Below are 18,115 nucleotides of genomic sequence, written 5' to 3'. Positions count from 1 at the left end.
TAAACCTCATAGATAAGACTCAAGGCTACCATTCCTACCTTTACCGACCTCTGGTGCATAATTCAGTGTTTGAGGGTACCTTGCAGGAATCTCACTCTGTGCATTATATATAGGGCCAGCGAAGCTATTTGTGGAGCTGAAGCTTGCTGGAGATGGCCCTTGTTGGTAAATGGTGAAATCAAGCAGTGGAAAGCACAGAGTAGACCAGAGTTTGTAGAGACCTGTAGTAGGTAAAAGTACAAATAGGTCCACTCTGATTTGCACACCCTGCACCCTTATATTCAGTGTCTTAAAGAAAACATGAACCTAAAAATTTAATGTGATGTCCCAAATCCAAGATGTCTGAAATAACTGGGCAGAGTTTCAGCTTGCACTAGCCAATTAATAAAATGTGTCCCCTTGTACACGCATCAATGCACTTGCTGAAGAATACAATAACCAAATGGCACAGAGTCCCCTTCCTCAACCAATTGTTTTTGCCGGTGGTTACGTGTAGAAAGATCCTGGCTTTATTAACACATTCTACCAGATGTTGGACAAATGGTAACTTTCCATCTTGGATACACTAAGCATTCATTTTCTCAAATAAAAGCATGATGTCTCTGGGTCGATGCCTGCACCACCTGATGTATGTAACAGAATTATGCATCATTATGATGGTGTGAAGGCATTAAGACAAGTGTATTCCAACTTCAGCCTTTTTGATGGGCTTTCTAAAATCTGCATTTAAAACAAGTATTTACATTCTTGCCAAAATTCCACAAGAAGCATCAGTGAATATGCAGTTATGAAGGGCATAACTCATTGAAACCATGGGCTTTGTTTTTGTTAAGTAATAAACAGACCAACAAGGTGCACATTGCACCTTTACAAAACAACCAGCATAGTATGTAAATACAATAGTTAAAGTGAGAACTTACTTGACAGTTGTAAATAAGTAGAAAGGTCACATGGATAAAAGCCAGCAGGTCATTTTTCCCCATTTGTCTGGCACCTTTTGGACCTACACTTTGTTAACCCCTCATTTTATTATAATGCCATCTTTCCTGGATGCCAAAGTTAATTTTTTTTTTTTTTTTTGGTGGACAAGCATTTTCAATGTCTTCTCACAGACCTAGAATGTTTCCCCTGCCCCAGCTACCAAACTATATTTGGGGGATATAGGGGTTGTTATAATGTAATGGTGGAGAATAAGTTTAAAGGGATACATTTTGAACCGTCTCTGCCCTTGTAGAGTTACTGTAAACACCCAATGTCCTACATCACAGAGATTGGGGGCTTTTGTCAAGACTATGAAAAGAGGTGTATTTAACGAATTGCTCTGCCATACACAGGCTTGGGCAACTATGTTGGGCAAACCCTGCCTAGTTAATAATACGGATAAGCAATCCCTCCACAGCCCATGGGATTGGGAAAGGGCTTTTTTTTTTTCACCCCAAGAGCTCTCTTGTTGATGTGGAAAGGTGAAATTTGCTAGTTGAAACAGTGTTCTAGCTCACGTTTTCAGGTACAGTTTAATAAATCAATTGATCTCAACAGTGAGAAATAAATTGTTTTGCATGACATTAACTTAGTAAATGGGACTTTGCTTGCCCTACAAACCTGACTGTAAATGAGTATTGTGATTTTCACATTATGAATGTGGAAATTAGGTAGCTGTATTCCGACTCAATATTATAACACATATTCTTGATTTTGTTGTGGGCAGGACACCACGTTATAAACTTCTTTACCTCTCACACAGTATTAGCCCCTGTAACACGAGTAATCAGTGTAGCTCTCTAAATGTTGTTTAACTACACTGTTTGATTTCCATGAAACTTTTTTTATTTTTACATGGAGAGAATTTTTTTTTATTGTATGAAGACGCCATTGAATTTTGTATAATAAATGTTCTTTTCTGTATTGAATATCAACAAATGCAAAGATGAAAAACATCATAGATGTTGATTTTAAGTGATCTTAAAGAAAAATTCCACAGATAATTTTCCTAAAAAGCGTTGGCTGAGAACAGAAGTTAAATCATGTTTTGGGTAAACAGAAGACTTGCTCAGCATAAAAATGGGTACAAAAATGTCATTTTTTGGGATACATCAGTGTGGAAGATATAAAGAAATGGTTTATTTTGGGAAGACTGTTACCACCTCATATCCCTCGGGTGGAGTCACTCGCTCTCGGGCATGCTTTTCACAATACATTATGTCTTCCACAAAAAAGTGGCCCTTCTGCTTGAGATTCATCCCGCAGTCGGTACACACGTAGCATTCAGGGTGACGGGGCTTGTCGCGAATCTTCACAAATGCTCCCCTAAAAGAAATAAGAAAACCTTCAATGTTTAAAGTATTCAAGAAAAGTCTAACACATCGCATACACAGTGAAATTCTATAGGAATGTGCGTTTTTACAGGCCCGTAGCAATTTCCCTTCTAGTTTCCCTATTTCTTATTTACGGTACCCAGGAGAAATAGGGCTTTTGTTTGAAACCCTATAAAACACAATATTTAAAGAAATATAAAAACAAAACACTTATAATTAAAAAACAAATGTAACTACAGTGAAAAGGAAACCCGTTTTATGTTTAGCAACATCCCCCACATGATAATGCAAAGTCAAAACACTGTCTGTCTGGGTGATTAAGAATGAAGCAGTATGATAGCGAGTTAGGGTGTCTGTCAAGTAAATTGGGGGCACAACTGCATCAAGCTTAGCTACACAACAGCATCTTCAGTAAATAGACAAATAGTGCTTCCTACACAAAGCCCAATTCAAGATATAAATGAAAGAAAATGGTTCTGTATTAGTTCTCTCCGTGTTCAAGCTTATTATAGTGAAATCTTACGGACTTCCAAAGCTTGAAGTTGCAACCGTAACAACAAACAATGAAAAGATGTAACAAGCTCAGCGTGGCTGCTATTTCACATTGAAAAGGAGCTCAGGACAGAGCGGGATGTGTCCTGCTTGCCCGCCTTACTTCCAGAGGGCTCACATTGTCAAAGCGAACATGTGAAACTTCCAATAAACACAGCAAAGAAAGAAAACGTAGGGAATCCTAACTTTATGGAGCCTCCCAGTTTCAATCGGGATTAAAAAAGTGTACAAACGGAGATAGGTTCTTGTGGAATAAAACTTCCACGGCCCACAAAGTTGATGATTGGGGAAAAATGTATTTTTTTACATCAAGATGCTTTAATGACATAATAAGATTGATATTTTCACCATCGTTTCCATATGTGTTTGTTTGTTTGTAGAGGTTGTTACTTACACAATGCCAGATCCGCATTGATCACAGATTGGTAGCTTCTGTCCACTACCCACGGAGGCAGCCACTTTACTGGTGGGAGCTCTGACACTCCGGAACCCGGATGGTTTTTCACCTGAAAGAGTTAGTAGCATAAACCAAAACTTAGAAAAGAAACAGTGATAGTTTGGTGTTCCTGGAATCAAGAGACACCCGAATGTAGAACAATTGTCTTGCAATGCATCCTGTCTCAGCTTAAAGCGTGCGTGTTTTAAAGATATTGCTGCTTTTTCACAGGTGTGCCCATTACTCATGCTCAGCGATATACTAACTAGGTCTCTTACAAAGTCAAATAAATAGACTGTCATGTTTTGGCATTGTTGACATTATAATTATTATATTAAAACTATCAGCATTTCATTTGGAGATTCTTTGTTATTCTTCAAGTACAGATTCATTCAATACATAATTTTTCTCCAGAGTTAATCCTGTATTAATTTAAATTTGATGAACACATGTTTAAAGGATAAAGGCAGCCTTTGTATTCCTGTCAGTTGATAATGTAAACTAAAGGAATGGTTATCACCCAATCCTCAGGGCATATCACCCGTGCAGAATTTAATAACTGCCACATTCCAAAGTATTCCAGATGATGCCTTGAGGACTGCTTTGGCAACCAGCGGACTAGGAGACCTGCCCATTTTAATGGGAGAACATGCAATTAACAGCAAGACGAGAGCACGCAGTGACAGCTGTGATGAGCGGATGCAGCGTCCATGACATTGTGCTCAAGCCACGGACTATGTAACACGTCTTACCTGGATCTATAAAGTGACCCTTTGCAGTATCTGAAAACACATCTGTTCCCTCAAAATCTGGTCACAGGAACAAAACCAAAATGTGTATCTTTTTAATTATACTGTTACTTAAAACCAAAAACTGTTTATGAAACAAAAATGTATAAAATCATTAGATATTTAGGTTTTACAAAAATTGAAATTGTATGTATGATACAATGCATATATATTGCACTGTTTACAGATTTGTGTATTATTTAGTTTAGTACATGGGGGAAATAAAGAGGAATGGGTTTCTTTTGGCAGGGGAGCAGTGTTTGCCCATGTCCTCTCCCGGGCCACTTCTCTCCCACACTTTACTCATTGAAGCCTGTCTGGGGCTAGACCTGACATGCAGATAGCCCGGTCTGTACGTGAAGCCGCCTCCCTGGAAGAGGGAATTATTAAGGGCTTAGAAAGCACAGACATCCATAGATCTTCAAAAAGGGGTTTCAAAGCTGCACTTGTGCTTACTTGGCTCCCAGTAACACACCCAGGGGAGGGCTGGCAGTAGGACAATTTTCCCTGAACTGCATTTAAAATCCTGGGTCACTACCCAAGCTTTTCCCATGCTTGTTTGCTTGGAGAGTGATTACCGTATTTAGAACTCTAGACTAGGTTTGCCCCTTTGCACCGGGCATGTTGTTGACCTAATATGTTTTATTATGTTATTTTACTGAGCCATTTAAATTGACATCCTTGAATGTCCATGTCCCTAGAGAAAAAACACGATTTATAGTAGTAAAGCTAAGCCGGACACCAAACACTGACACAGAATGGGATGCCTTTACATTACATTTTGCTTTTAGGGACAGTAATGTCTCTGTCACTCCCATTACAGAATCTTTCACATTAATATACTCTTGGTACTAATGTATTTTGTCTAAGAAGTTGTAGCCCTGATGCTGCAGCTGCACATCTCCCCCTGGTCTGATATTTCTTGCCACTGATTGGTTGTTTCAATCACCCAATCAGTGGCAGTAAAGTGCTTCTATTAATAACAATTGGAGTACTTGGTGGTCTGAACAGACACTTGCATGCCATATTGAATGAGCCAGTACTGGAGCTGACTGGAGGTAAGTGCTGTATATCATGTGCAGGGAGATGTTATCCACAGAACTCATTTCTTGCAAACAAAATACGTGAGAGGAGGGGGATGGGCAAATGCATATGGGGGTGATTCTGCTGACCCCCCATCCCCCCATGTATTTGCAAAAAGAACCCCACCACAATTTAAAATCAACCACACCGCTATTAGGCATTATAGTGTGGATGATAACTGGAGTTTCCCTTTTAAGAAGCTGGAACTCAGAGAATAAGCAAAATTGTTCAAGAAATGTGTATTTTGGTTTCTGAATTCATCTTGGACAATGGCTTATCTAATGAGCGTCTAAAGTCTGAACCCCTCACCAACCAAAAGAACATATTTTATTTTTTGCGCGCATATATTAATTGGAACATATATCTGCTGATACTTATTATTTCACCTTTGGCCTGAGTTTCAGAGCATTTGGGAAACTCCTAGAAGCCAACTAAGCTCACCATGTGTGTTTTATCAAATGTCTGTATGCATTCCTGTCTCAAACTGGAATGAACATAAATTCCCCAATAATTATAATTAGAAAAGGATGTTTATATCTGCCACTTTCCCAGCCTTAATTACATTCAAGGAAAACTGTTTTGTTGTTTAAATATCTATTCATGATTGCAACATAGTGTAGCAACAATCCAACAAAGTTACAGTCACCATGCCATTGTGCAAATATAATTAGGGATATTGTACACGTAATACAGAGTGCCTGGGAAATACCTAGACGTGTCATTATCAACCCCATACGGACCAGAAGTTTTTTTACACTATTGGGCCAGAGAAATGTTCCCGTTTTTGCTATGTTTTTCCTTAACTGTAATTTCCCTCTGTTATTTAGCATACCCACACAAATATATACCGGTATATATTTTTTTTTTATTTCATACAAGTAGATTTTTTTCTAAACCCGCTTTCTTTCCTATATGTAAGACATTTTTTATGAAATTCAATTGAAATATGTTAAAATTTCTATTTCTTATTCTATTTTTTGAAACCCCCTACCTAACCCTATCTAATTCCCCACTAACTAACCCCCACCACACTATCTACTACCCAATATACATTAAAAAATTATATATAAAAGAAAATTAACCCATGAGGGCATAAATCCACCATTAGGAGCTAATTAAGTCAACATCTAAGAACGACAACAAAAGTATGTTTACGGGGGGGCAGTTTTTAATATAGATTTGCAGCACAAAAGTATTTAGTAAAAAATGGTTCAGCTGGATGGCACAAAGATACATTCATAGTTGTCCAAGTCTTTTTTATCCAAGCTAAATCAAAATAGAAAAAGGCTCCAGGCACTCAAGGGTTCCAAAAAAAGGTAGCAGTATAAACTGCTTTGTGTGTCCACTATGTAGGAGGTGAGAGTAGGTTCTCACCCTATTGAGAGTGTGCCTTGACGTGGCGGGTGAGCTTAATTATGCTTTGGCCGATTCATATAACCAAAACCTCTCATTTATATTATGTTTATATATTTGTTGCCAACTTTATTAGGGTGAGAAGCACAGACAGTTTTTGTTTCTTGTATACATTGTACAGCCAATACACTGTTTCTTGCTGCATGCTTACACCTGTTTGGTAGGCCTCGTATTATACATTTGTATTATTTGAGCCTGTGACTAGCTTAGCGCACCGACATTTTTTCTTTTCCCTTACTCAAGGGTTCCATCAGGCAGATTTATTGAAAGAGACGAACAACAACATTTCGACCTTACGATGAGGTCTTTATCAAGACAAAACGTTGTTGTCCTTCTCCTTCAATAAACCTGCCTGAGTGGAACCCTTGAGTGCCTGGAGCCTTTTTCTATTTTGATTTACTGGGGAGCTGGCCCTTCCTGGCACAGCTAAGCACCTGAGTTCCTGTGGGGAGTGTGCAGATTCCTGATTCTGGTGACTTTTTTTATCTAAGCTGTCATTTTGACCTGAATCCCTGATATACACAACAAGGATTTACATATCACACCCATGGTATACTCGTTACTTGCCTTTCTCTTCTGTCTCCAAAATCTCCTGCAACACTAGGAAAGAAGTTGACTGTCTTGGCGGCTCATCCGATTCCTGGTTTTCCTGAAGCATCTTGTAGACTTCTGAGTCAATGACTCGAGTATTCGTTGGCTGTGGTCGCTCCACACTGTACAGAACAAAAGGTAAATGAGGATCAGCTGTCCAGACATGAGGCCAGATTTGGAACATAACACCAGGCACATGGAGTTCAATTTTGACTCCATGAAACCATGCATGATACACAATGTATTTATATGAAAGAAAACACACATTACAACCTATCCAGACCATGTGAGACTCTCTTCAACAAGTTCGATATAATTAGTTATAATAATATTTTATTAGTTTCTTTGCTGGAAAAAAAAATAATGTCACAATTTCTCAGAGAACTGCCAGACTGTTAATACAGTTTATTGCCCAAATAAAGCTTTTTTGCCCAAATAAACACACAAAACATTTAAATAAAAGTGGTCAGTTTCTATTGTTAATTTAATTAGTTCTAGAACTGTTCACATGGTAATATGTCCTATGAACGAGACAACAAGGTGTCACGGTGAAAGCATTTCTCATCACCTAAGGGTTTTGCTCTATCTTTTCAGCCAAAAGTATGACTTTAATAACTATATTCAAACTTTTACTAGGTTTGAGCATTGAACGCACCAAGAAAAACAAAAAATGACAGGAATGCTTTTTTCTCATTGCTGCAACTTCAGGAGATCTAGGCGGGCCAGCATATACACGATTCAGACCTTATTTTAGGCCCAATTTATAACAGCTTTAAGATCAATGGCTATAGCATATTTAAGGATTTTCCATTAAGCTTTTTAAGCTTTTTTATTGGGAAAAAAACCTCAAAAAGCATTTGACTTATCAGTTGTATGGTGCGAACAGACCAATTATGTCATTCAGTTTAGTATATATTTATATTTTGCCAATGGTCCTTTCCGAAATGCAGCAATGGAAATTGACATCCGCCATCAAAATATGGTGATGGAAAGGAGTTGTAGATTTTTCCATGAGTTATCCGTGTTTTCCTGCTGGCCTCCCCGCATCTGTTTTCCTGTTTACTGGTTATCTGGGTGAAACCTCGGTGATGACCCTCCGTTGTTACTTAGGTGACCATTACTTTGCAGGAGCCCATGAAATATTTACATGTATAAGTGAGGATTTATTTGATTCACCGGACAGCCAGTAGTTTGTTATGGGCTATCATACATAATGTGTATAATGTCAGTACAGTGAAGTCACTTAGGATTTTGTACCCTCTGGTTATTTTGTTAATTTATATTTATACTGAATCAATCATGGAAAATATCTACAGACTCGCGCTTCACAGCAGTAATGCAGAGCAGAAAATTGAGACAGTAAGGAAGATAATACTCACCATGGCATTGCAATACAAACAGGGCACACACATGAAAGCATATACCGCACACTTTTATGCATACGTTTGCCAGCCTAAGTATATTTCCTAAGCATTCTGACAACATGAGAAGACTACAATTGATAACACTTCAATGTAAGCAAACCAGCAATCACGTATCGGTACGTAACATTATTGCAGGGTGCAATACATTCACAACACGTACATACATGATCTTTCAACTCCTTATTGTATTGCATAAAGACTGTGGGGTGAGTTCACTTAACTGCGAGTTTGAAGGACAGGATAACGTTTCAGTCCACTGATCTTTATACCTTACTCTTTTACGGATCACAAAGTGGACCCTGCATAATGCAGAGTTATGTATATAAGTTGCCTTTAGGAAATCTCCCACAGTAACTATGCATAGGGCCAGGCTTCCATAATGCATAATGATATCAAAGAGTTGGAGCGTTCAACTCGGGGCTCTGTGAATACATTCCTCTTTCAGTAAAAATATCAAATATTCACTTTTTTATTTGTTTGTATTAAACAAAGAATGATGTTTCCTTAATGATCTCCACATCATGAATTTAAAGTTTTTTCTTTGATTCTGCCAATAGTATTGAATATCGACTTAGACCTCGGTACCAACATAACAACAAAACTCTGCATGACCTTTCGGTATCGGATACCCTTTCAAAGTATCCCACCTGTGGACAGACCCTACTGGATGAACCCCTATCTAACCTTCCCTTTAGCAACCGACCAGCGAAGTTTAGCCAATTACTGCACAACTTTTTCATAGATGCTTCATAATCTGATCACAAAGGAACACTAATGGATATACATAAATTACACACAGTATATATATATTATATATATATATATAAATATAAATAAAATATACATAATATGACAATATGCTCTAAAAATGTGCTGGATTTAGCTTTGTACCCACCTCTGCTTTACTACAAAACACTAAATTCATTAATTTTTTTCTCCTGTGACCTCACTCAGCCTGGTTACATCACTAACTGATATATTAGAAAAGTCTCTTCCGGAGGCCCTCTCTTGCAGGCAAGAACAGAAAACATTATGCACCTTCTGCAAGAGGACACTAAGAACTGATGTTAATTAATAGTAGATAATATATGGGTTTTTACATTCATACCTTCCATTAACAAGACGATCATCGTTCTTTTAACACTGTTGCAATGTATGACAGTATATGACATACATAAGGAAACTGCATACATTAACATTTTCTGCAATAAGAGGGTTTATGCAGATTTCTACCCGATAGCAGTGTTTAAACGATGTCCTCCAAACTGTGTGCTTGTTTAATCAGACATATCTGTGTTATATACCAATAGTCTTTGTGACTAAGCAACTTGGAAAACCAAATAAAAAAAGAACATTTCCGTTGTTGTCTACGTTTACCATGTGGTAACCTGTAGCCAAAAATGTTATAAACAGGTGTCGCACCTTAATGTACATAAACAGTCTAATCTCTTTTTCAAACATTAGTGCCGTATCTTGTATTAAAACAGAATGGTCACGTTACACATGTTCATAATATTGTATGTTAGTGCATTCACTGTGGGATGCAATATAAATCTACAGTGAGTACAGATTAAAAAAGCCATACAATTTCTTGCTTTTAAAAATTAGAAAGAAAACGGAGAAGGAAATTATGGTGAGACGCTACGCCATGGTGCCAGCAATCTACATGCACCGTGCCCCGTATGTGCATGCATAGGCAAGGTTACCTTGTATAGGATGGGTTAATGGAAGAGATCTGCCCTTGTAAAGTATCCATAATGTTTTCCTGGGAATAGAGCTGTAAGGGGGAGTTAAATTGGACGTGCGTGACTTTGAGTCCAGGTATGTCCACCTCCACAGGGCTGTTGGGACAGATCTGTGCGGCTTGTTTTAACTGTCCAGGAACGACACGTACTTGAGTTGGGATAGAGGAGGTACTGTGCCTCCTTTGCAAAGATGATGAGGAAGAGGTACGTGACTGGAGAGGGTTATAGACAGAAGCGAGGGGCGCTACAGACATAGCGGAAGGAGACAAAGGGCTATGGAGCAGCATGAGATTAAAGGTAAAATGGTTTCGGCAACAGAAGGGAGGGAAATGGAAATATTAATGATGATTAGACACACTTTTCACATTATTTTCATATTTTCCTAACTTCACAAAAAGTGAACTTTTTTAACTGCAGATATCTAGATTTAATTCAAGTACGACATCTACAAAGTGTAAGCTAATTACTTTGCATCTGGAAAGGGGAGTAAGACCCTCTCCCTAAAATATTAACATGGGATAGGTATAGCAAATGGAAGAACAATTTACTGTAGCCCTTTCTGCTTTTTTGGTTAAAATCTACAGTATTTGTTAATAAGAGCTCTTTGAATACAGTTCTTATTTTTTTAATATTCTTAAGGTAAGTGTTTTGCATTTTTATTAAGGTAAACTTGTCATCAAGAGTTCCATAAAGAACACTCAGAGGAAGTTCGACCTAAAACACTGTTCCTATGATCTGAGCAACTTGTAAGAAAGAACATGTTGGCCCTATTAAGCCATCCATGATGAGAACTATCTACCCTGGACTATTCTTGTGAATAAGTCTTATATATAACATAAACCAAGTTATTATCTGATGTACACCTATCAATTTAGATAGCAGAATGTATCAGTACATTGGTCATTATAGTGCACCAAAGATATCTATAAGACATGTGCAGCTGAACATTCCTTTAAGGAGTAGACAATTATACTCTCCCTAAATGAATGATCACTACTAACAAAGACCTGATCATGGGAATGAATGAGCACCTGATGGAGCCTGATGGTGATTTTAGAGGCTGGTAAGTCATACTGAAAGCACGTTGAAATTTGACAGGTCGCTGGCAAATAAAAAAAATACACTGTTAGTTTCCCACTGGAACGTCATCTGTAGAACAGATATTAGGAGAGAAAATATGTTATCAATACCATCAAGAACGGCAACAAATGATCATTTCGTCACTGCCACTGAAAGACTGTACCAAATGTGTCAACCTCCCTGTTCATATGGACACATATATAGTATGGACTCAAAGCTGGGTTTCCTATTGCTCCTATTGTTAATGGATCCAGCTGAACAAACACTTTTTACATGAAGCTGATGAAACCAGCAGGCCGTGGCATTGCTGCTGATGTGGGCTATGGATCATATGGTATATCATACAGTAACCTGAATATCACACACTACCTATCCCTGCAGTGAAGCGGAGCTCGGATACTTACGGTGTAGTTGGTACTTGGGCACCAGGGGAGGATTTGGTCTCCAAAGTATTATTGAAGGTCTTGATGTTGTCAGAGGAATAGAGGCCGGCCGGGTTGTTGTACTGAGTAGTGATGACTTTTGAGGTGCTTGAAGCGGAGGCAGCAGTGAACGGCATAGCACTTCGATTATGTGCACTTCCTATTTGTTTAACTTCCTGCATGCAAGGGGGACCAGAAGGAGAATCAGACGTGTTTCTAACATGCAGGCGTGAAGTGACAAGTCAGCCATACGTCATGCAGTGCAGCATTAAGAGACTCTTAAATAGAAATGTGTATATATGTATGGACATGGATCCCCAAACGTTTAAGAGCCCTTTATGTATTATTCACTACTTAACTATTGATATTTATAATCACTGTAAATTGGTAAGGAATTATTTATCTGTATCAATTACTAAACACGAGTTGAGTAAACTATACATTCTTGAATGAAATGTTTGGAACATACAGATTGCTGCTGAAATTAAAGTCTGGAATTTGTGTGGATTTGTTGCTTGAATTTTTCTGCATAATATGCTAGAGCATCATGCTAACACCGTGTAATATAATTACAGATGCCAATGGCGCAATTACCAGTATCCAATTTAATGTAACAGTTTCAATCCCCAAAAAATGTTTTTGTGGTACACATGAACTTTTGTGTAAGACTTCATTTGTCAATTGGTACTATATTTATATGACATCTTATCCTGATTTGGTGACCTTTTTTTTGGGTGTGCACGTCAATAATGATTCTCCATAGCGGAGATGTATTATGTGATTAGACAATAGACTGAGTATTTTATCCCATCGATTGTATTGCTTTTCTTGAACCAATTATTGCAACTATCATATTGAGGACCCTCTATAAGCGATTTCTTATGATAAAGGCTGAATTAAGAGAATTATCAAGTGTTTTGACATGATTGGACTATCTGAACTTAAAAAATAACTGAAATGGAAAGCAGCGCTTCAAGTATAGAAATTGAAGAAATACAACCTGCTTATAAATCGGTTTGCTGGGAAACGTATGGAAACAGTTACGTTAAGTTTGACATTTTAGGTTTGCAAAGAGCATTTGAATTGGATGGGACAAATATTAGAAACTTCTTTGTCGTAGGTTTATAGAAAGTAGAGCATGTGCGCTTATATCGCTCGATTTTAGGACTACGGTGCCACCGCACCCATTGTAAGTCACAAAACTGGCCCAAGGCAGAGGCATATTTGTCTTTCAAAGGGCAGTGGGTGCTATTCCATGGCCCCAGAGTTAACCAATATGCCATACATTAAATATTCTATTAATGTACTATTCAAAGGAAGCAGATTGTCTTTCAGCAACTAAAAAATGACTAAAAATGTTGCATGGTGGATTCTCTTTATCAAAGTCTTGTTTAAATATTTATGTAGAACAAAAAAAAATATTAAGACTACTTACTGAAATTCAATAGCTTTGTGAAAGGTTAGAGGACGGAAAAAAGGAACCTAAAATTCCAAGTGGGATTCCCGAAGGGGCAGCTCCTCAATCTCAGAAATTCCTTTGACATTAAACTGCTGATTACACTAAACAATAGTCCTGTTATATCTTGTACCATTTATTGCACTCTTATCACACCCAATCCTCACAAACACACCCAGGTCTGATGCAATGACATCATGTCTCTTCGGAAACAGAACAAGAACAAACACTCACAGCAATAACCGAAGAATGTAACCTTTTAAGTGATCACTTCTGCTTCATTCATGTTCTTTATGACAGAACTGAAAGTTTTTACGGTTATAAATGCAAAAATCTTGCCTTAAGGGTGATAACATTTAAGGCTTTACTTGAAGAAACCCATAGTTAAAAAAAAAAGCAAAAGAGGTCTCTACACAGGAAATAAAAACAATTGCAACTTCTGATTCAAATACAGAGGGTATTGTCTATGTAGCAGCCTGAAACGTGTGCAGTTTTCTCCAATGCTATTTTTTTCTGTAAACATAGAAATATAGCACTGATCTAAAATGCAACACGAGGTCAGAAGACTAAATCGCTCTCTTTGTATATAGTTAATTTGGAACATGTGTGCACTCTCATGCTCCATAACACTATGTTCTGATGATATGTTAAATTGAATGTTACATATGTTAAATGGATATGTTAAATATCAATAAATTCATCCACCCTGCCACTAGCATCTCTTTAAACCACTGTTCTAGGGCTGGTAACCAGGTCTGCTAACTCCAAAAGAGGAGGAATAATCGTACAATCCTGCGGTGAGAGGAATATAGCTGCTCCAATGGCATACAAATATTATATATTGAAAATTACCAGATATGCTTTCAATTTGCTCCATCATAGAGATAGGTTGACGAGTGATAGAGCAGTTTCAAGCACTTCTCAATAACTATTGATTTTTAACCCATACGGAGACGCAATTGTCCCTTCTATGAAATTAGACTTCATTCATTTGAGTTTTGGGTGTCATTTTCGTAGAGAGATCAATATTAGACACATTATCAGTTATTTTGAGAGATATACAGTATTGATTTTGAGACACATTGGAGTTATTCCAGATCAAAGTATATGAGGTGTGCCCAGATAAAAACTGCAAAATCAGCCAGGAGATGAACTTTAACCAAGACAGCAATAAAATGGAATTGCGTTTTTTATGTATGTGTTTTAGTATGTTTTAATGTGTTATAGTGAATAAGTGTTCTAATGTGTATGTTAATTACTGGGTAGGGGCAAGAGGCTAGGTGGTCACACAGTCACCCACCAAAGCATCAAGTGTTGCATTGAGATGACAGAACAATTAAACAAGTTAAACAGAAGTGAAGCTGTAGTATGATACGTTTATGATTTTCTTACTATATACTGGCAAAGGCAATGCCTAGAAGTACATGCAACAGAAGTATATGTGTGCTTTATTTACATAGTATAGATATACACACATACTTATACACCAACATCCATACAGCACAAGACCATACGTGGAACAGTGCGGCAGGCAGTGGTGTTTGTGCTTTATTACACAAGAGCAAAGCAAGCAGCAAAAACAAACAAAAAAAAAAGAATTCTTGCAGTAGATTTGGAAAGTTGGAAAACTGGTTTTGGTGTAAATCCACGGAATGGGATCGATCCCGGGAAACGTTTCAATTGTAAGTTTAAGATGCAGCTAACTCTAAGTGCCCTAGGCATAAATCTCCATTATCTAGTATTCACATCTAGAAAAGCGACTGGTCTGCCCGGGGACTCCAGGTATCAGATCTGATTATCGGATGAGGAGAAAACGTACCCCAGCGAGCCACTGACACGTCACTGGCTTCCACAGCTAATTGTATGGCAAGTATACTTTAATGGCCGACATGGTTAGTAGTAATATGTAGCAGCATTCGTTTTCCCAGAGAATGTTACTACCGAAATAAACTACTTTAGGTTTTAGGTTTAATGTTCTTTATATGTCTTAATGCTGTCTTAATGTTTTATCTAATTGGAACTTACAAAAAAACACATGTATGGATGATTAGTTATCATTGAGATTTATATTTATATTTATATATATATATATATATATATATATATATATATATATAATATATATGTGTGTGTGTGTGTGTGTGTGTGTATTTACCTGAGGGTTAGATGCAAGATTCATTTTATATGGGTTTGCTTTTCCTTCTTCAGAAACAAGAGGTGACCAAATTTTTGATTCAGCTCTGGAAAAAAAAGGAAGAAAATTCAGTTAAAATCATTTAAAATATACAACAAAAAAAGAAAGACTCATTCATGTCTCATCGTATGATTTGGGCTTTGCAATGGAACATAATGAAAATCAGAGGAGAGAGAAACCAAGATGAATACATTGTGGTTTAGTGTAGCAAAGCAGAACATGCAACATTATAATCTACAGAATAACTGCAACATTATAATCTACAGAATAACTGCAACATTATAATCTACAAAATAACTGCAACGTTATAATCTACAAAATAACTGCAACATTATAATCTACAGAATAACTGCAACATTATAATCTACAGAATAACTGCAACATTATAATCTACAGAATAACTGCAACGTTATAATCTACAGAATAACTGCAACATTATAAATCTACAGAATAACTGCAACATTATAATCTACAGAATAACTGCAACGTTATAATCTACAGAATAACTGCAACATTATAATCTACAGAATAACTGCAACGTTATAATCTACAAAATAACTGCAACATTATAATCTACAGAATAACTGCAACATTATAATTTACAGAATAACTGCAACGTTATAATCTACAGAATAACTGCAACGTTATAATCTACAGAATAACTGCAACGTTATAATCTACAAAATAACTGCAACGTTATAATCTACAGAATAACTGCAACGTTATAATCTACAGAATAACTGCAACGTTATAATCTACAGAATAACTGCAACGTTATAATCTACAAAATAACTGCAACGTTATAATCTACAGAATAACTGCAACATTATAATCTACAAAATAACTGCAACATTATAATCTACAGAATAACTGCAACATTATAATCTACAGAATAACTGCAACGTTATAATCTACAGAATAACTGCAACATTATAATCTACAAAATAACTGCAACGTTATAATCTACAGAATAACTGCAACATTATAATCTACAGAATAACTGCAACATTATAATCTACAGAATAACTGCAACGTTATAATCTACAAAATAACTGCAACATTATAATCTACAGAATAACTGCAACGTTATAATCTACAAAATAACTGCAACATTATAATCTACAGAATAACTGCAACATTATAATTTACAGAATAACTGCAACATTATAATCTACAGAATAACTGCAACGTTATAATCTACAAAATAACTGCAACGTTATAATCTACACAATAACTGCAACGTTATAATCTACAAAATAACTGCAACGTTATAATCTACAGAATAACTGCAACGTTATAATCTACAGAATAACTGCAACGTTATAATCTACAGAATAACTGCAACGTTATAATCTACAAAATAACTGCAACGTTATAATCTACAGAATAACTGCAACATTATAATCTACAAAATAACTGCAACATTATAATCTACAGAATAACTGCAACGTTATAATCTACAGAATAACTGCAACGTTATAATCTACAGAATAACTGCAACATTATAATCTACAGAATAACTGCAACGTTATAATCTACAGAATAACTGCAACATTATAATCTACAAAATAACTGCAACGTTATAATCTACAGAATAACTGCAACATTATAATCTACAGAATAACTGCAACATTATAATCTACAGAATAACTGCAACGTTATAATCTACAAAATAACTGCAACATTATAATCTACAGAATAACTGCAACGTTATAATCTACAAAATAACTGCAACATTATAATCTACAGAATAACTGCAACATTATAATTTACAGAATAACTGCAACATTATAATCTACAGAATAACTGCAACGTTATAATCTACAAAATAACTGCAACGTTATAATCTACACAATAACTGCAACATTATAATCTACAGAATAACTGCAACATTATAATCTACAGAATAACTGCAACATTATAATCTACAGAATAACTGCAACGTTATAATCTACAAAATAACTGCAACATTATAATCTACAGAATAACTGCAACGTTATAATCTACAAAATAACTGCAACATTATAATCTACAAAATAACTGCAACATTATAATCTACAGAATAACTGCAACGTTATAATCTACAAAATAACTGCAACGTTATAATCTACAGAATAACTGCAACATTATAATCTACAGAATAACTGCAACGTTATAATCTACAGAATAACTGCAACGTTATAATCTACAAAATAACTGCAACATTATAATCTACAGAATAACTGCAACGTTATAATCTACAAAATAACTGCAACATTATAATCTACAGAATAACTGCAACGTTATAATCTACAGAATAACTGCAACATTATAATCTACAGAATAACTGCAACGTTATAATCTACAAAATAACTGCAACGTTATAATCTACAAAATAACTGCAACGTTATAATCTACAGAATAACTGCAACGTTATAATCTACAGAATAACTGCAACATTATAATCTACAGAATAACTGCAACATTATAATCTACAAAATAACTGCAACGTTATAATCTACAGAATAACTGCAACGTTATAATCTACAGAATAACTGCAACGTTATAATCTACAGAATAACTGCAACGTTATAATCTACAGAATAACTGCAACATTATAATCTACAGAATAACTGC

General features: G+C 36.3%; 1 protein-coding gene across 2 annotated transcripts in view; it reads right to left on the bottom strand.

The window, feature by feature from the left end:
• Window positions 1–1,842: 1,842 nt before the first annotated feature.
• PDLIM1 (PDZ and LIM domain 1) overlaps window positions 1,843–18,115 on the bottom strand; it is a 29,207-nt gene continuing 12,934 nt past the window's right edge. The window contains exons 3-8 of one of the 2 annotated variants that reach the window (XM_053450303.1): window positions 15,461–15,545; window positions 11,832–12,025; window positions 7,155–7,300; window positions 4,056–4,112; window positions 3,262–3,373; window positions 1,843–2,307 (exon numbers count right to left, since the gene is read on the bottom strand). In XM_053450303.1, the coding sequence (XP_053306278.1) occupies window positions 2,121–2,307; window positions 3,262–3,373; window positions 4,056–4,112; window positions 7,155–7,300; window positions 11,832–12,025; window positions 15,461–15,545 (781 nt within the window). In that variant the 3' untranslated portion in view covers window positions 1,843–2,120. The remainder of the gene's footprint in view (window positions 2,308–3,261; window positions 3,374–4,055; window positions 4,113–7,154; window positions 7,301–11,831; window positions 12,026–15,460; window positions 15,546–18,115) is intronic. The other variant, XM_053450302.1, reaches the window with a different exon arrangement.

The sequence above is a fragment of the Spea bombifrons genome, chromosome 11 (assembly GCF_027358695.1).
Source record: "Spea bombifrons isolate aSpeBom1 chromosome 11, aSpeBom1.2.pri, whole genome shotgun sequence".
Classification (NCBI taxonomy): domain Eukaryota; kingdom Metazoa; phylum Chordata; class Amphibia; order Anura; family Pelobatidae; genus Spea; species Spea bombifrons.
The sequence above is the reverse complement of the archived record's forward strand: the minus strand, read 5'-3'. Positions and strand labels throughout refer to the sequence as shown.